The 24,472-nt window shown below is 43.5% G+C and overlaps 1 protein-coding gene across 1 annotated transcript in view; it reads right to left on the minus strand.

Annotated features, from left to right (window-relative positions):
* Positions 1-1,807: 1,807 nt before the first annotated feature.
* Positions 1,808-24,472, minus strand: part of BCL2 (BCL2 apoptosis regulator) — a 258,110-nt gene continuing 235,445 nt past the window's right edge. Inside the window, exon 3 of the mRNA XM_040353606.1 lies at positions 1,808-3,090. Within this exon, the coding sequence (XP_040209540.1) occupies positions 2,956-3,090 (135 nt within the window). The 3' untranslated portion in view covers positions 1,808-2,955. The remainder of the gene's footprint in view (positions 3,091-24,472) is intronic.

Genomic DNA, 24,472 nt, shown 5'->3' on the forward strand with positions numbered 1-24,472 from the left:
AAGAACAAATACTTTCTGTGGAAAACTGCCACTTGAGCGCATACAATCTGTCCTATTGCACAATTGTTTTTCTAAATGTTACAAATATAAGAACAAAGAAAAAAACATTGTATTCTCATTAACAATTCAAAAATCTCAACGTTATGTTCTAATTCAGAATTTCCCTGTGTCAGTCCTTACAAACCACACAGACACATACAGTCTAGGAATTTCTCTAAATACTGTATGCGTAAAGTGGAGCATAGTATTTATTAACTGAAATAAATCTAATGTCCAGGGCTAGTATACATCAAGATCTATGGACCTGATGTGTTCTTCTTGCCCCTAGGTAAATTACTGTACCGTAGTATATAAGAAACACATTGATCCCCATGTTTGACATAAAATTGTAGGGACACCATCATTTGGTTATATGGCATGTGCTGTTACATGTTGATTTACATTCTACACAAGGTCTAAATATTAAATCAGTGAATGTAATCACTCCATGCAGACGCTGACTTTTCATAAACCAGCAGCTAACTCTGACTTTGTGATGTTGTTTATATTTTCCACTCAACTATTTTAGTAAAGTCTGCCTGAGTTAAAGGAAGCATCATGAGAGGATCTGAGACAACAATGGACATTTACTTTGCAATACAGTGACAAAAAATGATCCTGTTGAATGAAATCTACAGTGATACCATAAGGAATATTGAAATTCTTATGTAAAATCAGCTGCCACCCTCTTTCTTACTTTTCCCACTGGTGTTCCCAGCTCAAACCCTTACTAAAAACATCATTAATTACTTCAGCCTTAGGTAGAGTGGGGTTGTCACTCTCAAGCTAATGGATTATATACAGTAAACAATATAGACTATAGCAGGGCTTGTTTGCTGGCCAAGTTAGAAAATGGAGACAGAGATGGCAATAGGAAGTTCTCCTAGAGGCATCCCAGCAAGGTAAAAGAAGATGGCAGGTGATACAGCCTTCCAACATCCACTACAGTTGAAATATCAGTTTTTAGCAGAGTCATCTTTAAACAAATAACAAAAATATATAATATATAGTTATTGGAAATGTGTTAGTTTACAAAAAGCAACATTTTTTTTATGATAGTGTCCCTTTAAGGAAGTTCCACCTTCTATTAGAAATGAACTTGAATAACATCTCTCTGTGTAGCAACAAATCGCTACCTTCTCGTAGCATCCTTTGGACACTTCGGAGTTGATTTACTAAAACCAGAGAGTGCAAAATCTGGTGCAGATGTCTAAGGTAGCCAATCAGTTTCTAAATTCAGCTTGTTCAGTTAAGCTTTGATAATAAAAACTTGAAGCTGATTGGTTTCTATGCACAGCTGCACCAGATTTTCCACGCTGCAGTTTTAGTAAATTGTTTATATTAGACAAGGGGAGCTATGTATATAGCACTGGCAGGTGCCTCATTATATCACCACAGCAGGCCTGCTAGATGACCTCTGCAAGCATTGTATTGTTGCAACAGATAAGAGGAACTTAGGGGAGAAGAAACCCACAATACTGCTACTTGGAAAGTTGTTGTTCTAGAGTCCAGATCATAATATGAAAAATGGAAACCCCCTTCAACAAACAAGGTGCATTTTTTTTTAGCTAAACAGCTAATCTCAGTCAGAATCAGTTTTAAAGAACGATTGGACCTATATTAAAATAAATTGCATTTTCACTGCAAATATAGACTAACTAGCAATCAAACATTAATGGATAATGCAAACGTAAAAGAAAGAGTTCAAAAATAACTTCTAAAAACCCTAAAATGATGTACTGATGTAATACAACAAAACATAAGCTTATTTTTTTTTGTCTGGTTGCCAGATATGCCTGGCTTTCCTACCAAAGCCAGAGATTTGGATACTACAACTCAAAAAACCCTGTGCATAAATCCAACTGGAGCTGACAGCACCACAAAGTTTGACACAAAGTTATGATCCCATTTTGAATGTGATCATTATAGAAACAATTACCTCCATGTTAACGATGCTAAAGGCAGAGGTCTCAGAGGTTTGACATTCTTTACAAACAATTTATTTTGGTAACTGGATGGAATCACAAGGGTCACAGCTTTGTCTGAAAGAGCTCAACAAAGTTGCGTTGCACGTGAACACTATACTGACATCATTGCTTTAATTGGGCTAATAATATCTTAATATCCAATTGGAAATGAAAGGCGTTTAGAAAATATGCTGTTTACATATGATAAATATGGCATAGTTAAGGCAACTTCAGTAAGACTCAATCAGAGGAGTGGGCAGAGGGGTTTTTCTGTTAATTGTCATGTAATCTGTGCCTTTCTTTGCCCTTTAAGGCCCATTGATCTCTTAGACACATGTGCAAATTGGCCAATCGTACTCATCTGTTCTACTCCACTTAACGGTTCTTACCAAAACTGTCCTTTAGGTACTGAAAAGGTCATTCATTTTGATTAGAATATGCCTATGTCTATATTTATTTTGCTGTTCTTTAAACAGTGTTGAATCCTGGATTTAATCATGGCTTCCTTTAAAAAACACTGATGTTCTTAAAAGCGATGATCCAATAAAACCATTATGACAGCCATAGCCAAAATAGTCAGATAGAGTTTTAGTCTGTATTCTTTTCATGTTCTGGCTAAACTTGTTTGATTTAGATACAGATTTGCATTTTACTAAATATTCTGGCAACCAGACCAGCCTGGTAATGGAGGTGAAAGGTAGAAAAAAAAATTAAAGTGACAAGCAACTAGTTACTTTTCTAGCACAACAGGTATGATACTCTGATGGTGAGGCTTAACATGAAATGCAAACAAATTTAATAAATATAACTACAAAAAGAAAACACATCTAAAAGAAAGAAACAAATCCTCCTTTGGCAGTCATAGCTGATTTGACAGTTGGTCCATTAGTCTTATACGTAGAAGTGTCCCTTTAAATACGTGACGTTAGATTAGAGGCCGTGCACATTATCACTTGTGTCCCAAATAGGCACCTAGAGTGATGCATGCTCCAACGACGGCAATACTTAGGATGGTCTTGATGGACAGCCATGAAGGATCAAATGGTGGCCGGACACTGCTGCCATACAGTTCAACAAAAGCCTCCTGCAAAACAGCAAAACAAAACATTTTGTTTAATATACTAACAGAAAAAAAGGTGTGAATATATAAAATGTTAAAAAATATACATCTTTCTGCATAATTTAGTATAGGTTATACATTTCTACAGAATTAAACACATGACTACACATTAGGCCGGGTACACACGGGCAAACATGTACGATGAAACCGGTCCGTCGGACCGTTTTCACCGTACATGTCTGCCCGGGGACTTCTGTACGATGGCTGTACTAACCATCGTACAGAAGTCCGCGCGTTTACGCGGGGCGTGTCTGCGCCGTTGCCGCGGCGACGTGGGTGGGCCTGCCTTTTAAATGCTTCCACGCATGCGTCAAAGTCATTCGACGCATGCGAGGGACGGCGGGCGCTCGGACATGTACGGTAGGTCTGTACTGACGACCATACATGTCCGAGCGGGCAGGATTCCAGCGGACGGTTTTAAAACAAGTCCAGGAATATTTGCCCGCTGGGAAAAGGCCCGGCGGGCAAATGTTTGCTGGAATTCTGCCCGCTCGCGCCTACACATGACCGAACATGTATGCTGAAACTGGTCCGCGGACCAGTTTCAGCATACATGTCTGGTCGTGTGTACGGGGCCTTAGCGTCACATTTAAAAATAGTAGTATGAAATATAAATAATGAAATAAAACATGAAATATAAATTATTCATCAAGATAAAATTTATGTAACAACCAATTGTATTCTTGGTAATTAGACTGTAAATCACTTTTGCACATCCAAAATATGTAATATTTGTTCAGTTTAGCTAGTCCTGGGATCCAGACATCTTAGCCAGACACCACAGCCAGGTCTTAGACGTTCCTGCAAACTGCACAGCAGTCAATTAAAAAGCTGCATTAAAATTATATTTCTAGATTGTAAGTTCTAACGAGCAGGGTTATATATATATAACAGGGTTGAGTAAAACCAAAAAGCCAGGTAAACAATGCTTCCTAAAATTTACAGCTGGTGCCTAGCTTTTGAGTTTTTTTCTAGTTGTCAATGGAGCCGGCTCTAAAAAAAGTGCTTCACAGGTCTCCATAGGCATAATAGCTATTTTCCTTTTAAAGTACAGCTCCACTTCCTAAAATATAGATACTCCCTTGCCCCCCTCCCCTTCCAGATCTCAAGCCATTCTTCCCACTCCATCTGCTTACGTAGCACCGTGGCACTGCTTTCACCGGGGTATTCAAAAAGCTTGGCATACGTGAATATTAGCCTAGGAGTCCTGGAGGAGAAGGTGGTTGGCAGGAATTTAATTAAAAGTACAGTCATCCTTAAAACAGCTCTTATTAGGCCCAGAGTTGCAAGGAACAGTAAGAGTTGGTACTTCGGTCATTTTTTGTTTTTATGACAAACTGTTACTCGATGAAAATAATATCAAGTACCAAGTTAACAGAAAAAACACTGGACAATATCTATTTCCTATGAAGCATAAATTATATTGATCGTAATAATATACTTCTTTCTTATATACTAGAAGTGCGGCGGCGTAACGTATCGTAGACCGTAACTCCTAATTTGCATACCCGACGCTGGTTTACGACGCAAACTCCCCCCAGCGGCGGCCGCGGTACTGCATCCTAAGATCCGACAGTGTAAAACAATTACACCTGTCGGATCTTAGAGATATCTATGCGTAACTGATTCTATGAATCAGTCGCATTGATACTCTGAGAGATAAGACGGAGTATCTGAGATACTCCGTCGTATCTCCTTTGTGAATCTGGCCCACTGTGCATTTTCTAAAAGAGGTGTTCTGGTGAACAGGCTACTATGGCAAAGACTGCCAAACAACGACAACAAACAAAGTTCTCATGTCAGCCTTATAAGATCAAAGATAAGCCTGAACCAAGTGAATATATAATTCAAAGGTCAGATGTTCTCTTGCATTACGTTTACTTATATGAGGTGTCAGCGGTAAAGCATAAAACAAATGCCATCCTATTTTAAGCACCTTTCATCGGGTTCCAGCTTTAACAAATCTAAATCACAAAGTTGCCAGCAGAGGGTGTAAAAGAACTGTCTTAGTTAAAAGGTAAATCCCTAACATGGCTACAGATACTTATACAAAGGAGAATCTGCTACACTGACTGCTTTACTCAACACTCTGAGACCTGATTATTATGAAAATGGAAACTTGCAATATCATTGGCCTCCTCTTTCCTGTCTAATTAATTGCATGTCTGCAGTATTTCCAGATAATGTTGTACCGGGTTATCATTCCAACCACATCTGGACGCCTTATTATAATTAGACATTTCCCGTTACGACTAAAATAATTTAAAGCGTGGCACAAAAAAAAATGAAAGCGCTAAGTTTACTATTTTCTGTATTAAGCCAGGAGGATGACAATGACTGGTTTGCTGTAATGAAATCAGTTTGTTTACAGATACTACAAAGACTGGAAAACTGTAGTTGCTAGCACATCCAATCCGACTTACTTACCTTTGCATTCCCTCGATTAAATACATTTTCTAAACTTTAATTACATTTTTAATGGAGAACTGCAGACAAAATTTCTCATTCGTTTTGGCTGCTCTCGCGTTTTAACTGATGTATTCCTTTTAGGGAGATTTCTCATCACTGCCTGTATGGTCACAGGACAGAAAGTTAGTGAGGGGAGGGGTTAACATTTCTAAGATTTTTATTACTGTCCGTCCCTACTGGAGTAATGTCAACATACTTCCTGTGAGGTCACCGACTGGACAGGAAGTTAAGGGAGTTCCCCTCAATAGAGTCTCTGAGATCAACCTGGCTCAAAAGGTTAAAATGCTATAACATATTGTGGCAGAGTTTCCATTACGTTTAATGTAAAAAAAATTGATTTCTAATGTGTCATGGAAATGAGGTTAAGGACTATATATTCAACAAGATGAAAAAAAGAGCACAGTGGTTTGTGAGCAACTCAGAGTACAGCATTTTTACAAACTCCAGGCAAGGTTTTGTTTTGGAGAAAGCGGAAAAGGGGACCTATTTACAATAGAAATTAATGTGGTAAAGCATGCGCTATAACACTCTATATCATGCTTCTCCTCACGCTGCATTATCACAGTATATTCTCTTTAAATGGGTCCCAAATACAAAAAAATATATATATATTTTTTTTTTACCACAGCACATCGCACATTATGTGTTATGGTTAACTGAAGTGTACTATGGTGCAGGTATGTTATGTATATACATGTGTTGGAGTGCCATTCAAAATGAAAAAACACCACGGCCAACACTGCAGTAAGTGAATGCAATAGCTGTTCAACATTCAAATTGAATGGCAAAGCACAAATTGCACCGTCCATTGTGGTAAAAGTCATTACTGCAACCCACTGGTGTGAACGTGCCCTTAGAACTCAAAATTAAAATGCTGTTTTTATCCTATTCAAGGAGATTGCCCTTCACTTCCTGTTCTGTCTAATACAAAGGAAGTAAGGGAATGGAACACAGACTTGACAGTGGTCCTAACTGTCTCTCCCTTTAAAATAGTTTAGCTAAAATAAAAAACAGAAAAATTATCACAAAGGACATAACGTACAGTCGGTAGGATGTGTCCCTTTTGCTGATTCCTCCTCTTCTCCTCTGCAGAAGGGGTAAACACATCTAAAGGCCTTTCAAGAGAACCTGACTATGCCCACCTGTCCGCCCAACTCCTTCATTCACGGTAGCTGTACCACAGCATCTATGAATGAATCATGTTCACAAATGGAGGGGGTAAAGCTGTCAATCCCTCTATTCATAGATCTTGTTTCATTCATAGAAGCAGTAGTATGGCTTCCATGAATGGAGCAACTGGGTGGAAAAGGTGACCATAGTCTGGCACTCTTGATGAGAACCTGTGATAGCTCCTTAGTTCTTTTAACCTCTGTCGCACCAGAAGACTACGGTGGTGGGGGTGGGAGGTGTGAAAAGGGATCAGCACAATGGACACATACTACTAGCTATAAGTTATGTCCTTTGTGCTGATTTTTCAGGTAAAACTAAAGAAGACAAAAATACTTAAAAAACGCAACCACCATTTAAGGATTAGTATGCCATAAAATATTATATTTTTAATACTGCTTTAACACTAACACAAAAATAAATCCAAACACCATGACCTATGGACATATTAGGCTTAGTAAGCATTTCTAAGGCTGGGTTCACACTAGAGATCGCAGCGGCTCGCGGCAGGAGTCCAGTGCATATCCATTCATCATTTCAGGTCTGATTTAAGCCCGAATTTTTGGCTGAATTCAGACATGAAATGGACCAATAGATGCAAAGGGTTCCTAAGCAATTTGAACCGGAGTGATTGGATGCGGGGAAACCCACATCCAATCAAATTTGCAATAGTGTGAACCCAGCCTAAAGGTTTCATGACATTTCCTGGGACTTCTGGGCATCTGCTGAGTGCAGGACAACGGTACATACCATATGTTATTATATACTATGTGCCCCTCTTCCTGCAGAAGCTTCTGTGGATAAAAACGCATAGCTTAGAAAAAAAATTCAGGCCAAGAAGGACTATGCACCCCCCCCCCCCCCCCACGTGATCCTTGTTTCCATGTTATTACAGAAGTCTGGTGTCCATCACTGTATATATGATATGTACACACCGAATATTGTCCTTGCTTGTTATTTGCTATAATTTGAAGGAAATGTATTTAAAATATCTTAGATCACAGCATGTGGCAAGCTATGTTTGCCTACAGCGGAATACTTGAAAACTCATATGGAAAAATAATCATACAACCATAATCATTCTATAGCTGATACTAACCTCAGATCTCCAGCACTTAATGAGCAGCATAAGCTATATTATTCATATTAACAACCATACCATAAGGCAAATTAATATTCTGTACATTGCTTGGGGTAAATAGATCAAACATTTATTTTCCATGTTTAAATTTTATGATGATATATAATGAGATGACCAAGTAACAGAAGAAGATCTTAGATGTTATGTCTGCAGGAAAACTTTAATAAAATGTATAGAATTCTTGATTAGATAACTAGTGTAATAAACAAGAACTTTATATGACTCCATTTAGCTACTTTAGGCTCAACTCCAGATAAAGAGCTAAAAACATGGTTGAAATACATATGTCTTCCTTCAAGTTGTAGATTTACATAGACCTACCACAAGCACAGTTAGCCTGGTGACTAGGGATGAGCTCCGCGTTCGATTTGAACGTATGTTCGAATCGAACATCGGTCGTTCGATCGTTCGTCGAAAATCGAACAAAACGGGTCGTTCGCGCCAAATTCGAATGACACTAAACGTCCCATAATTCACTGGGGCGTTGAGCGCTGATGATTGGCCAAGCATGCTGTATGTCCCGCATGCTTGCCCAATCACAGCGCTCAAAAAACGAAGAGCCATAATTGGCCAAAGCCAGGGTGGCTTTGGCCAATTATGGCTCAGGGGGATTAGTACACGCCCCCCACTATAAAAGGCAGCCTGCACGGCTGCCTAGTGTAGTGTGTTGGCGGTTCTAGAGAAGATCAGTCAGTCAGACAGAGAGAGATAGAGAGATAGAGACACAGTGTCTTAACCAGATAGATAGATAGATAGATAGATAGATAGATAGAGTAGGAAGTGTAGTCAGTATAGTTAAAAGTACAGTTTGTAGAGAATATATTCACATCCTTAGGCGTTGTCAATATATTTATAAACTGTACAGCTCAGCTAGTTTATCTATCAGGCAGGAGATTGTTCTACATGCAGCGCTCTAACGTGTTGTATTGCCTGCATTAGGGATTTACTTTAAATATAATTATTCTGTGTTATTTAACGTGTGCTAGTTAATTGCACACACAGACGCATTACCTGTTACTGCACGTGTGCAATTTATTTGCACAGAAGCGCAGTCGCTGTTAATGCAACTGGGCTATTGAATTGCACAGAAACGCAGTCGCTATTACTGCGTGCGTGCTGTTTAATAGCAACTAAAGGCAGTTGGTGTCACTGCGTGCGTGCTGTTAAATCGCATTTGACCGCAGTCGCTATTACTGCGTGCGTGCTGTTTAATAGCAACTAAAGGCAGTTGGTGTCACTGCGTGCGTGCTGTTAAATCGCATTTGACCGCAGTCGCTATTACTGCGTGCGTGCTGTTTAATAGCAACTAAAGGCAGTTGGTGTCACTGCGTGCGTGCTGTTAAATCGCATTTGACCGCAGTCGCTATTACTGCGTGCGTGCTGTTTAATAGCAACTAAAGGCAGTTGGTGTCACTGCATGCGTGCTGTTAAATCGCATTTGACCGCAGTCGCTATTACTGCGTGCGTGCTGTTTAATAGCAACTAAAGGCAGTTGGTGTCACTGCGTGCGTGCTGTTAAATCGCATTTGACCGCAGTCGCTATTACTGCGTGCGTGCTGTTTAATAGCAACTAAAGGCAGTTGGTGTCACTGCGTGCGTGCTGTTAAATCGCATTTGACCGCAGTCGCTATTACTGCGTGCGTGCTGTTTAATAGCAACTAAAGGCAGTTGGTGTCACTGCGTGCGTGCTGTTAAATCGCATTTGACCGCAGTCGCTATTACTGCGTGCGTGCTGTTTAATAGCAACTAAAGGCAGTTGGTGTCACTGCGTGCGTGCTGTTAAATCGCATTTGACCGCAGTCGCTATTACTGCGTGCGTGCTGTTTAATAGCAACTAAAGGCAGTTGGTGTCACTGCATGCGTGCTGTTAAATCGCATTTGACCGCAGTCGCTATTACTGCGTGCGTGCTGTTTAATAGCAACTAAAGGCAGTTGGTGTCACTGCGTGCGTGCTGTTAAATCGCATTTGACCGCAGTCGCTATTACTGCGTGCGTGCTGTTTAATAGCAACTAAAGGCAGTTGGTGTCACTGCGTGCGTGCTGTTAAATCGCATTTGACCGCAGTCGCTATTACTGCGTGCGTGCTGTTTAATAGCAACTAAAGGCAGTTGGTGTCACTGCGTGCGTGCTGTTAAATCGCATTTGACCGCAGTCGCTATTACTGCGTGCGTGCTGTTTAATAGCAACTAAAGGCAGTTGGTGTCACTGCGGCTATTTTGTTACTTTACACTTGAGCCAAGTCGCTCTTACTGTGTGGTTGCTGTTTAATACCATCTGAAAGCAGTTGGTGTGACAGCGACTATTTTGTTACTTTACACTTGAACCAAGTCGCTCTTACTGTGTGATTGCTGTTTAATACCATCTGAACGCAGTCGGTGTGACAGCGACTATTTTGTTACTTTACACTTGAGCCAAGTCGCTCTTACTGTGTGGTTGCTGTTTAATACCATCTGAACGCAGTTGGTGTGACAGCGACTATTTTGTTACTTTACACTTGAACCAAGTCGCTCTTACTGTGTGATTGCTGTTTAATACCATCTGAACGCAGTCGGTGTGACAGCGACTATTTTGTTACTTTACACTTGAGCCAAGTCGCTCTTACTGTGTGGTTGCTGTTTAATACCATCTGAACGCAGTTGGTGTGACAGCGACTATTTTGTTACTTTACACTTGAACCAAGTCGCTCTTACTGTGTGATTGCTGTTTAATACCATCTGAACGCAGTCGGTGTGACAGCGACTATTTTGTTACTTTACACTTGAACCAAGTCGCTCTTACTGTGTGATTGCTGTTTAATACCATCTGAACGCAGTCGGTGTGACAGCGACTATTTTGTTACTTTACACTTGAGCCAAGTCGCTCTTACTGTGTGGTTGCTGTTTAATACCATCTGAACGCAGTTGGTGTGACAGCGACTATTTTGTTACTTTACACTTGAACCAAGTCGCTCTTACTGTGTGATTGCTGTTTAATACCATCTGAACGCAGTCGGTGTGACAGCGACTATTTTGTTACTTTACACTTGAGCCAAGTCGCTCTTACTGTGTGGTTGCTGTTTAATACCATCTGAAAGCAGTTGGTGTGACAGCGACTATTTTGTTACTTTACACTTGAACCAAGTCGCTCTTACTGTGTGATTGCTGTTTAATACCATCTGAACGCAGTCGGTGTGACAGCGACTATTTTGTTACTTTACACTTGAGCCAAGTCGCTCTTACTGTGTGGTTGCTGTTTAATACCATCTGAACGCAGTTGGTGTGACAGCGACTATTTTGTTACTTTACACTTGAGCCAAGTCGCTCTTACTGTGTGGTTGCTGTTTAATACCATCTGAACGCAGTCGGTGTGACAGCGACTATTTTGTTACTTCACACTTGAGCCAAGTCGCTCTTACTGTGTGGTTGCTGTTTAATACCATCTGAAAGCAGTTGGTGTGACAGCGACTATTTTGTTACTTTACACTTGAACCAAGTCGCTCTTACTGTGTGATTGCTGTTTAATACCATCTGAACGCAGTCGGTGTGACAGCGACTATTTTGTTACTTTACACTTGAGCCAAGTCGCTCTTACTGTGTGGTTGCTGTTTAATACCATCTGAACGCAGTTGGTGTGACAGCGACTATTTTGTTACTTTACACTTGAACCAAGTCGCTCTTACTGTGTGATTGCTGTTTAATACCATCTGAACGCAGTCGGTGTGACAGCGACTATTTTGTTACTTTACACTTGAGCCAAGTCGCTCTTACTGTGTGGTTGCTGTTTAATACCATCTGAACGCAGTTGGTGTGACAGCGACTATTTTGTTACTTTACACTTGAACCAAGTCGCTCTTACTGTGTGATTGCTGTTTAATACCATCTGAACGCAGTCGGTGTGACAGCGACTATTTTGTTACTTTACACTTGAGCCAAGTCGCTCTTACTGTGTGGTTGCTGTTTAATACCATCTGAACGCAGTTGGTGTGACAGCGACTATTTTGTTACTTTACACTTGAGCCAAGTCGCTCTTACTGTGTGGTTGCTGTTTAATACCATCTGAACGCAGTCGGTGTGACAGCGACTATTTTGTTATTTTACACTTGAGCCAAGTCGCTCTTCCTGTGTGGTTGCTGTTTAATACCATCTGAACGCAGTTGGTGTGACAGCGACTATTTTGTTACTTCACACTTGAGCCAAGTCGCTCTTACTGTGTGGTTGCTGTTTAATACCATCTGAAAGCAGTTGGTGTGACAGCGACTATTTTGTTACTTTACACTTGAACCAAGTCGCTCTTACTGTGTGATTGCTGTTTAATACCATCTGAACGCAGTCGGTGTGACAGCGACTATTTTGTTACTTTACACTTGAGCCAAGTCGCTCTTACTGTGTGGTTGCTGTTTAATACCATCTGAACGCAGTTGGTGTGACAGCGACTATTTTGTTACTTTACACTTGAACCAAGTCGCTCTTACTGTGTGATTGCTGTTTAATACCATCTGAACGCAGTTGGTGTGACAGCGACTATTTTGTTACTTTACACTTGAGCCAAGTCGCTCTTACTGTGTGGTTGCTGTTTAATACCATCTGAACGCAGTCGGTGTGACAGCGACTATTTTGTTACTTTACACTTGAGCCAAGTCGCTCTTACTGTGTGGTTGCTGTTTAATACCATCTGAACGCAGTTGGTGTGACAGCGACTATTTTGTTACTTTACACTTGAGCCAAGTCGCTCTTACTGTGTGGTTGCTGTTTAATACCATCTGAACGCAGTCGGTGTGACAGCGACTATTTTGTTACTTCACACTTGAGCCAAGTCGCTCTTACTGTGTGGTTGCTGTTTAATACCATCTGAAAGCAGTTGGTGTGACAGCGACTATTTTGTTACTTTACACTTGAACCAAGTCGCTCTTACTGTGTGATTGCTGTTTAATACCATCTGAACGCAGTCGGTGTGACAGCGACTATTTTGTTACTTTACACTTGAGCCAAGTCGCTCTTACTGTGTGGTTGCTGTTTAATACCATCTGAACGCAGTCGGTGTGACAGCGACTATTTTGTTACTTTACACTTGAACCAAGTCGCTCTTACTGTGTGATTGCTGTTTAATACCATCTGAACGCAGTCGGTGTGACAGCGACTATTTTGTTACTTTACACTTGAGCCAAGTCGCTCTTACTGTGTGGTTGCTGTTTAATACCATCTGAACGCAGTTGGTGTGACAGCGACTATTTTGTTACTTTACACTTGAACCAAGTCGCTCTTACTGTGTGATTGCTGTTTAATACCATCTGAACGCAGTCGGTGTGACAGCGACTATTTTGTTACTTTACACTTGAGCCAAGTCGCTCTTACTGTGTGGTTGCTGTTTAATACCATCTGAACGCAGTTGGTGTGACAGCGACTATTTTGTTACTTTACACTTGAGCCAAGTCGCTCTTACTGTGTGGTTGCTGTTTAATACCATCTGAACGCAGTCGGTGTGACAGCGACTATTTTGTTATTTTACACTTGAGCCAAGTCGCTCTTCCTGTGTGGTTGCTGTTTAATACCATCTGAACGCAGTTGGTGTGACAGCGACTATTTTGTTACTTCACACTTGAGCCAAGTCGCTCTTACTGTGTGGTTGCTGTTTAATACCATCTGAAAGCAGTTGGTGTGACAGCGACTATTTTGTTACTTTACACTTGAACCAAGTCGCTCTTACTGTGTGATTGCTGTTTAATACCATCTGAACGCAGTCGGTGTGACAGCGACTATTTTGTTACTTTACACTTGAGCCAAGTCGCTCTTACTGTGTGGTTGCTGTTTAATACCATCTGAACGCAGTTGGTGTGACAGCGACTATTTTGTTACTTTACACTTGAACCAAGTCGCTCTTACTGTGTGATTGCTGTTTAATACCATCTGAACGCAGTTGGTGTGACAGCGACTATTTTGTTACTTTACACTTGAGCCAAGTCGCTCTTACTGTGTGGTTGCTGTTTAATACCATCTGAAAGCAGTTGGTGTGACAGCGACTATTTTGTTACTTTACACTTGAACCAAGTCGCTCTTACTGTGTGATTGCTGTTTAATACCATCTGAACGCAGTCGGTGTGACAGCGACTATTTTGTTACTTTACACTTGAGCCAAGTCGCTCTTACTGTGTGGTTGCTGTTTAATACCATCTGAACGCAGTTGGTGTGACAGCGACTATTTTGTTACTTTACACTTGAACCAAGTCGCTCTTACTGTGTGATTGCTGTTTAATACCATCTGAACGCAGTCGGTGTGACAGCGACTATTTTGTTACTTTACACTTGAGCCAAGTCGCTCTTACTGTGTGATTGCTGTTTAATACCATCTGAACGCAGTCGGTGTGACAGCGACTATTTTGTTACATAACACCTGAACGCATAACTATGGCTGGAAGGACAAAGAGAGGCAGAGAGTCACGAGGGCAAGCAGGCTCTGCATCTAGAGGTAACGCTGGTGATGGATGTGGTGCATCCTCTTCAGCACGTGGCCGTGGCCGCTCGTCCTTTTCGGGAGCTGGCCGTGTTGAGCCTCAACATGCTGAGAAATTAGTTGAGTGGATGACCAAGCCGTCCTCATCCTCCTCATCCTCTCACCCACAGACTGATTATAGTTTGTCTGGCAAAGCAGCTGCCAAGGCGTCCTCTACCCTCTGCACAATGGGATCACACAATCCTTCCCTAGTCCCACCGTGTCCTCCTGAGGAGTCCCCCGAACTGTTTCAACACAGTGTTGGGTACATGCTAGCTGAAGATGCACAGCGTTTTGAAGACTCCGATGACGGAACACTGATAGAGGAAGGCATTGATGTGAGCCCAGGGAGAGGGGGTGGCCGAGAGGGACAACAATCTGGGAGTGATGTTCCCCCAGCTGGAGCATACTGCCAGGTTGTCGCCAGTGATGATGAGGAGGGAGGGGATGATGAGGTCATTGACTCTACCTGGGTGCCTGGTAGGAGAGAGGAGGTGGAGGTAGAGGACGAGGCACAGGCACATCTTCAAAGAAGCAGGAAGCCCTCCAGGGGTAAGCTTAAAGGCAGTACACCAACTGCATTACGTGGCGCTGCTGTGTCTCAATGGTACAGCAAAAGTTCTTTGGTGTTGGCCTTTTTTGAAACTTGTCCATCAGATGCTACCTTTGCTGTTTGCAACATATGTCTCAACCGTATTCCGCGTGGCCAAAACATCACCCGCTTGGGCACCACATGCTTGTCCAGACATATGTCGACCTGCCATGCAGCTCGTTGGCAGGCATACCAGAAAGACCCACACCAAAGACCAAAGTGGTCCTCCCCTTGCCCTTCTGTGACCTCAAACCCCACTAGACCCCTAGTCCTCTCTGCAGCCTGCACCGAAGGTGTAGAAATAGGTGTGTCACAACGTAGTAGTGGTAGTACATCCGGCCAATCTACTGATATTACCAGACAAATTTCCCTGCCCCAGCTGCTGCAGCGCCGAAAGAAGTACGCTCCCAGCCATCCACATGCCCAGCGGTTGAATGCTAGCTTAGCAAAATTGCTAGCACTTCAACTGCTACCTTTTCAGTTGGTAGATTCTGCCCCCTTCCGTGAGTTTGTGGAATGTGCAGTACCTCAGTGGCAAGTACCCAAATGCCACTTTTTTTCACGGAAGGCGATTCCGGCTCTCTACCGGCATGTGGAAGGCAATGTCCATACCTCGCTGGACAGGGCGGTCAGTGGTAAGGTGCATCTTACCGCTGACTCATGGTCCAGCAGGCATGGACAGGGACGTTACCTGTCTTTTACGGCCCATTGGGTGACTCTGCTGGCAGCTGGGAAGGACGCAGGTCAAGGCACAGTAGTTTTGGAGGTTGTTCCACCACCACGCCTCCAAAACACTACAACTGCTTGTGACACACCTCTCTCCTCCACCCCCTCCTCTTCTTCTTCCTCTGTGGCCTCTTCCTGTGGTGATGTTGGCTCAGAACCAGCCGTGCTCCGTAGGCGTACGACGGGCTACGCAGGAATGCAGGCCAAGAGATGCCATGCGGTCCTAGAGCTGGTGTGCTTGGGAGACAGGAGCCACACTGGGGAAGAGGTTCTTTCAGCTCTGCAGGGGCAGGCTCAGAGGTGGTTGACGCCACGCCAGCTGAAGCCTGGAATGGTGGTCAGCGATAATGGCACCAACCTCCTCTCTGCCCTGCGACGTGGAAAACTCACCCATGTGCCCTGTTTTGCGCATGTTCTCAATTTGGTGGTGCAGCGGTTCTTGGGCAGGTACCCTGGCTTACAGGATGTCCTGAGGCAGGCCAGGAAAGTCTGTGTGCATTTCCGGAGGTCATATAATGCCACTGCTCGGCTGACAGACCTCCAGAGGGAATACAACCTGCCCAAGAACCGCCTAATCTGTGACATGCCCACCAGATGGAACTCTACGTTGGCCATGCTGCAGCGGCTGCACACGCAGCAGAGGGCCATCAATGAGTACCTGTGCCAATATGGCAGCAGAACTGGCTCAGGGGAGCTTGGTTTTTTTTCACCACGCCAGTGGGCCTTGATCAGGGATGCATGCACTGTCCTGTCACCATTTGAGGAGGCCACGAGGATGGTGAGCAGTGACAGTGCATGCATCAGTGAGACTGTCCCGCTTATTCACATGTTGGAGCACACCCTACGTGGAATAATGGACAGGGCCCTTGAGGCAGAACAGAGGGAGGAAGAGGAGGACTTCCTTACCTCTCAAGGCCCCCTTTATCCAGACACTGTTCCTGCTTGCCCACCTGGAACACAGGAAGAGGAGGAGGAGGATGAGGAAGAGGAGGAGGAGGAGGATTGTATCAGCAGCATGGAGGTGGAGCCTAGCACTCAGCATCAACAGCATCAGTCTTCAAGGGATCATTTACAGTCCCAAGGAACACGTGGACTTTTACGTGGCTGGGATGAGGTGGCTGAGGATCCTGTCGTCCTCAGTGACCCAGAGGACTGTGCCCCGAATGCCTCTGCAAACCTACGCTGCATGGCCTCCCTGATTCTGCAAAGCCTGCGTAAGGATCCTCGTGTACGTGCTATCAAGGAGAGGGATCATTACTGGCTGGCAACTCTCCTTGATCCACGTTACAAGAGTAAGGTAACGGATCTTATGTTGCCATCGCAGAGGGAGCAGAAGATGAAACTACTGCGGGAGGCCTTGCAGAAGGGTCTGTGCAATGCGTTCCCAGAACCGGGGGGATTACCAAAACCTGGCCCTGGACAACGTCTTGCTGAGGCTTCGGTGAGTCAGAGAAGGAGCGGTGGAGAAGGTGGCCGTCTGACCGATGCGTTCAGACAATTTTTTAGTCCGCAGCCCCAAGGTCTGACCGGTTCCAGCAACCATCGCCAGCGTCTGGTTTACATGGTCCGGGAATACCTAGCGGCAAGATCCGACTTGGACACCTTCCCCACGGAAAATCCTCTGGCTTACTGGGTCTTGAGGATGGATCACTGGCCAGAGCTTGCACAGTACGCAATTGAGCTACTGGCTTGCCCTGCATCCAGTGTTCTTTCAGAACGTACATTCAGTGCTGCTGGAGGCTTTGTGACCGATCACAGGGTACGCCTCTCCACCGACTCTGTTGATCGACTGACCTTCATCAAAATGAATCAGGCTTGGATCAACACCGGCTACCAAGCACCTGATGCTGATGTTACTGAATAAGAATTTTGTGTTGAAATATCAGATCCCTTTGAGACTGCTGATGCTGAGTGACTGTCCTGTTGTGCTGCTGATGGAATATCCTTCTCCTCCTCACTTTTCATGCTGTTAGCTAGTAAGAAATTTTGTTTTTCTGTGCTCCGCCACCAGTGCCTAAGGCCTAATTTTTCTGCCCCTGTTTAACAGGGGCGCCTAATAACAATTTTTGATGCAATACTTTGCACGTGGCCTAAGGCCTAATTTTTGTGCCCCTGTGTAACAGGGGCGTCTAATAACAATTTTTGATGCAATACTTTGCACGTGGCTCCTTGTTGCGCTCCAATTACAGATATTGGGAGGGGTTGCAGTGTTATGTTGCGCCTAATAACAATTTTGGATGCAATACTTTGCACGTGGCCTAAGGCCTAATGCCTAATTTTTCTGCCCCTGTGTAACAGGGGTGTCTAATAACAATTTTTGATGCAATACTTTGCACGTGGCTCCTTGTTGCGCTCCAATTACAGATATTGGGAGGGGTTGCAGTGTTATGTTGCGCCTAATAACAATTTTGGATGCAATACTTTGCACGTGGCCTAAGGCCTAATTTTTCTGCCCCTGTGTAACAGGGGTGTCTAATAACAATTTTTGATGCAATACTTTGCATGTGGCCTAAGGCCTAAGGCACAATTTTTGTGCCCCTGTGTAACAGGGGCGTCTAATAACAATTTTTGATGCAATACTTTGCACGTGGCCTAAGGCACAATTTTTGTGCCCCTGTGTAACAGGGGCGCCTAATAACAATTTTTGATGCAATACTTTGCACGTGGCTCCTTGTTGCGCTCCAATTACAGATATTGGGAGGGGTTGCAGTGTTATGTTGCGCCTACGGACACATTTTTATGCCCCTGTGTAACAGGGGCACCTAATAACAATTTTTGATGCAATACTTTGCACGTGGCTCCTTGTTGCGCTCCAATTACAGATATTGGGAGGGGTTGCAGTGTTATGTTGCGCCTATGGACACATTTTTATGCCCATGTGTAACAGGGGCACCTAATAACAATTTTTGATGCAATACTTTGCACGTGGCTCCTTGTTGCGCTCCAATTACAGATATTGGGAGGGGTTGCAGTGTTATGTTGCGCCTATGGACACATTTTTATGCCCCTGTGTAACAAGGGCGCCTAATAACAATTTTTGATGCAATACTTTGCACGTGGCTCCTTGTTGCGCTCCAATTACAGATATTGGGAGGGGTTGCAGTGTTATGTTGCGCCTACGGACACATTTTTATGCCCCTGTGTAACAAGGGCGCCTAATAACAATTTTTGATGCAATACTTTGCACGTGGCTCCTTGTTGCGCTCCAATTACAGATATTGGGAGGGGTTGCAGTGTTATGTTGCGCCTACGGACACATTTTTATGCCCCTGTGTAACAAGGGCGCCTAATAACAATTTTTGATGCAATACTTTGCACGTGGCTCTTTGTTGCGCTACAATTACAGATATTGGGAGGGGTTGCAGTGTTATGTTGCGCCTACGGACACATTTTTATGCCCCTGTGAAAGGGGCACCTAATAACAATTTTTGATGCAATACTTTGCACGTGGCTCCTTGTTGCGCTCCAATTACAGATATTGGGAGGGGTTGCAGTGTTATGTTGCGCCTACGGACACATTTTTATGCCCCTGTGTAACAAGGGCGCCTAATAACAATTTTTGATGCAATACTTTGCACGTGGCTCTTTGTTGCGCTACAATTACAGTATGTTTGAGGGGTGCCCTTTTTTCTACAATTTTGCTTTCCCAAAAAGATAATGCCACCCCCCCACCACCCCTAAAATAATCGAGATATTGTTCCCACACAGCACGTGCGCAACCAGTATTAAATTACTTTGTTTTTATAATAATTGAATGTTGTGCAGGGACATTTCTAAACATGTGCCACTACTAGAGACACACAGCAGGTGTGATATTTGAAGGAATTTTTCATTTTTTTTTTTCACTTTAAACATCATTAAAATCGCTGCTCCGCAAAAACGTCCGTTTTTAAAATATTTTTTTCGATTGATACATGTTCCCTGGGGCAAGACCCGGGTTCTGAAAGACGTTTACCAACATTAAATTGAATATTGGTCTTTAAAATGATCGTTTTTGAATTCGAACGTTCGAGTCCCATAGACTTCAATGGGGTTCTAAATGTTCGCGCGAACCCGCGGTCTGTTCGAACGTTCTGATGCGAACCGAACCCGGGTATGTTCGGCTCATCCCTACTGGTGACCTTCTTTTACAGTAACCAAGTGGAACAGCTAGGTCACCTCCCTACTCCCAGCCTGTCACTGAACAGTGAAGTAACAGAAAATGTCTGATTAGGCCATCTCTCTGCTCTGTTCTCCTGTCAGCACATGCTAATACAAGATGTCCTTTTGACTGCAAGTACTGTGCCTCCTTATTCCAATCTAAGTGCTGTTGAGAAGGAAATTAGGAGTTACATTTCAAGCTGAAATAATGTATCATTGCTAATCGTCACCGGCACTTCCTGTCCCTATACACATGTTAAATGTGTATATATTTTTCCTGCAACTAATATATTTTATAATATGTAGAGGTAGGGGTATGCATGAGAAGATAATAACTCCCCGGAGGCACCGTCCCTGCAGAATATGAGGCCTCGTACACACGACCGAACATGTCTGCTGAAACTGGTCCGCAGACCAGTTTCAGCGGACATGTTCGGTCGCCTGTACGTCCGACCGGACAATTTTCCAGCGGATCGGACAGGTTTCCAGCGGACAAATGTTTCTTAGCATGCTAAGAAACATGTCCGCTGAAAGCCTGTCCGTCGGACATGTTCGGTCGTCTGTACGACTTACCGGACATGTCCGCTCAGCCGAAAGCCCTCGCATGCGTCAAAGTGATTCGACGCATGCGTGGAAGCATTGACCTTCCAGGGTCGCGCACGTCACCGCGTCATCGACGTATCCTGTACGCAGGGATTTTGGTTTGATGGTGTGTACAACCATCAGACCAAAATCTGGCAGCGGACATGTCCGATGAAAACGGTCCGGCGGACCGTTTTCATCGGACAGTCCGTCCGTGTGTACGAGGCCAGAGAATTCAAAAAGTACAAAGTGGGGTGGGACTTTAAATGTTCCTCGGTGGGGTTTAGAAAAAAGTAGTAAAAAGTAAATAAGTCCTATCACAACTTTAAAACAACATAGAACAGAAGTCTTTAAAACAATATGTCACAGTTTGATACAAAATAAAAAAAATGTCACAAGAAAAATGTTTATGCAAGTTTTTACAGTACAAGCGATGCATATACACAGTTAGTCACAGAGAAAGTATTATACAGATTGTCACAAGCTAGATGTTCTGCTGATATGAACAGGAGAGAGGTGTTAAAGGGCTGGTTCGGAAGCAATAAATCCCAGCAAGGCTACTTAAAGCGGTTGTATAGTCCATTTTTACCTACAGGTAAGCCTATAATAAGGAGTTGGAGCTGTGATACCCGGAAGACACGTCGAGGCAACATGTCAGTCACCTTGGCGTGGAACAGGTGAGTGACTGACGCCTCGTTTTTAGGTAAGTATTTCATAATGAGCTAGTATGCGGTGCATACTAGCTCATTATGCTTTTTGACTTAAAGGTGACAAATAAAAATATATATTTTTTTGGGACTATACAACCGCTTTAAGGAGATACAGGGTGGGGGGGGGGAGCAGAAGGAGTAAAGAACAAGGGAGGGGGGGGGACCTCATCTAAGCAGTTGGATACACCTAAAATAGATAGCGAATAGCTTTCAGGAGATCATAACAATGGGCCATTATCATCATTGTCATCCGTGAACTCTATGCCCCAAGCATCTATCCATCCCGACCATATCTTGTCAAATTTAGTAGGGCAGTTTCAATTAGCAAGGTGATCTTGTACACTGGCAACACCAAGTTCAATACCGAGCGCCATGAGGACACCGTGGGAGGTGCAGCGTCCTTCCAGTAAAGGAATATCTCTCTACGGACATAAAAAGTAGTGTAACTGAGGAATAATTTAGTGTATTTTCCCACAAAATACAGTTTTACTGTTACTTTAGTCCACGGTGTGTAGATTCTGGTCAGATTTATCATAAGTATGGCCTGCGCATTTTGCGGGTAGCCCTGCTTCGTCAGGGCCTTAAAAATCACACACAAGAAAAACAGCACATAAGGTAAAATTAGAATCAACATTTTTAAAATACAATGTCTACAGTGGTAACAAGTATATAAAAGTTATTATACATATAACATTCAGGACAGGTCATTATAGCATGAAAATAGTAAAATTAATGCAGGGCATTTGTAATTGCCCCCTTATGGACCCATTAACTCATGATTTTAACAAAACATGCGCAACTACAGAGAGTTTTGTAGACTGCCCAGCTGTGTTTCATAATACCAAGATTCTTTAGATGGAAAATGAATGTACGTAGAAAAGCCACATTTTTATTCAAAATGGAGCGATGTTCATATTTTACCTTCAAACTGTGCGGTTGGTGTATCAGTCCAGGAGCAACCCGGATACAATCAAAGGGAAAGAAGGAAAAAGGAGAAATGGGAGAGAGGGGGGGAAAAAAGAGGGTTCCCCCCTCTCCCATTTCTCCCTTTTCCTTCTTTCCCCATCTTTCCCTTTGGTTGTATCCACACATTTACACTTACCATACAACTATTTATAGGCAGGGGTCTTTTCCTCCTGTTTTCTTCCTGGCCGGACCGGATGGGCTCCCCAGGCTCTCCTGCCCCTCCTGGACTGATACATGAACTGCACAGTTTGAAGGTAAAATATGAACATACTCCATTTTGAATAAAAATTAGGCCTTTCTACGTACATTAGTTTTCCATCTAAAGAATCTTGGTATTATGAAGCACAGCTGGGAAGTGTACAAAACACTCTGCCGTTGCGCATGTTTTGTTAAAGTCATGAGTTAATGGGTCCATAAGGGGGCAATTACAAATGCCCTGCATTGATTTTACTCCTTTCATGCTATGATAATGACCTGTCCTGAATGTTATATGTATAACAACTTTTATATACTTGTTACCACTGTAGACATTGTATTTTAAAATACAAGGTTGTGGGCACGGTGGAGTGGTGCTGTTTTTTTTGGCTGGGCAGTGGGGTTGTGTGACCTACCTGACACACATACACTGACCTACAGGTCAGTGTGTGTATGTATGTCAGTGTGTGTGTGTGTATGTCTGTCAGTGTGTGTATGTCAGTATGTGTATGTATGTCAGTGTATGTGTATGTCAGTATGTGTATGTATGTCAGTGTGTCAGTATGTGTATGTATGTCAGTGTATGTCAGTATGTGTATATATGTCAGTGTGTGTGTGTGTGTGTGTGTGTATGTCAGTGTGTGTATGTATGTCAGTACATACACACACTGACATGTCTTGAGTTCTATGGTACAGGCCAGTCTAAGGTTCCATGGTCCCGGTCAACCTTAAGGTCTATGGTGCCAGCCACTCTTAGTTATTCTTATTCTATGTTGTCAGTTGGTCTTAGAAACAACTTGTTCTTCCCTAGGGTGGCACGGTACTTGTAATATCCTGATGTTCTCTGTTTTGCAAGGTGTAGACCAAGGCTAGTCACATATAGTACACATTGCATTGTCTAAGTACCCTTAATCTTGCAGGAGAAGGGAAGCCTTTGATGGAAGCTGCCGTTTCAGCAACCCACAACTTAACTGCTACAAATCCTAGATCCATGGTTGGCCTTCCTACCATCCCGTGGCCAAAGCTCCCTTTCCCTCCTCGTCGCACCCATAGGGACTCACCTTCCTGGCAGGGTCCTGTGTTTTTCACCTTCAGCTCTGTCCTCAGCCAGGTCCTGGCAGCCTCCTGAAAGTGGCAGACATTTTTGTAGGTCCTACGGTCAGTGCCACACACGCTCTCCTAGCTGGGGCAGACGCACTGGGTTTCTTCGCTTTGCCCGACTTTTACTTGCCATCTCAGTTCCTCTCCACAGGTCCCAAAATGATGCTTCATCCAGGGCAGGTTACACATCTGCCCCTCCACGTTGGCGCACTCCCAGCAGTAACCACAGCGATCCTTAACGCCCCCTGGGGATCTCATACTGATGTGGCGTGGCGCCGCTGGCCGGCATTGTAATTCCCACCTTCTGGAGTTCTGCAGCGCCTATGATGGACGTCACACGTCCCGGCATTGGACCAGTGGGACGTCCATTACAGGCGCTGCAGAGCTCCAGAAGGGGGGACCTGCTGCTATGGCACTCGGCTTCCCCCCTGCCACATTCGGCGGTGCTCAGGATCAGATCGGTCCCGACAGCTCGCCGCTCGCTCGGGGCTAACAATTGAAACCTGCAGTCATGAGACTCTGGGCTTTTCAGGATCACATTTGGGGCTTCAGCCCCCTCTAGCCACCCCCTCCGGATGCCCCTGATGCACAGACACATTTTCATGGGGACCATAATGCGAGAAATTTCTCTCAGGACCCAGGACAAACATGATCTGTGCACGTTTTCAAAGGCAGTGCTTGAAGGAGTGCTGAAGAAGGCCAGGAAACAATAATTGTCAGAAGAAGTGGTCAGTATTGGCTTCATCCATATTCTCTTAGTACAGATTTCCTTTAAATGTGTGCAGAATCATCATATATTGTAGGGAAAGTTCATGAAAAGGTGCTTTGTAAAATGGAAATGGTCTTGGGTTTGCATGCGGAAAATAGAGCAAGAGAGGCTTGTCAATGACAGGAAAGTACCACAGAATTGGTGAAATTCTATGAGAAACAGACGTCGCCTTTATAGGTTGTATATATTGTATCCCTCTTGTGCTTAGAGATGTTTTAATCTTTATAATGTGCTGAGCATATGGATTCAATTCTGCATACCAACACAAGGGAAAGGGTACAATGAAAGAAGAATATCGAAATGAAGGAAAAGTCTTAGCCAAA

The sequence above is a fragment of the Rana temporaria genome, chromosome 5 (genome assembly GCF_905171775.1).
Source record: "Rana temporaria chromosome 5, aRanTem1.1, whole genome shotgun sequence".
Taxonomy (NCBI): Eukaryota; Metazoa; Chordata; class Amphibia; order Anura; family Ranidae; genus Rana; species Rana temporaria.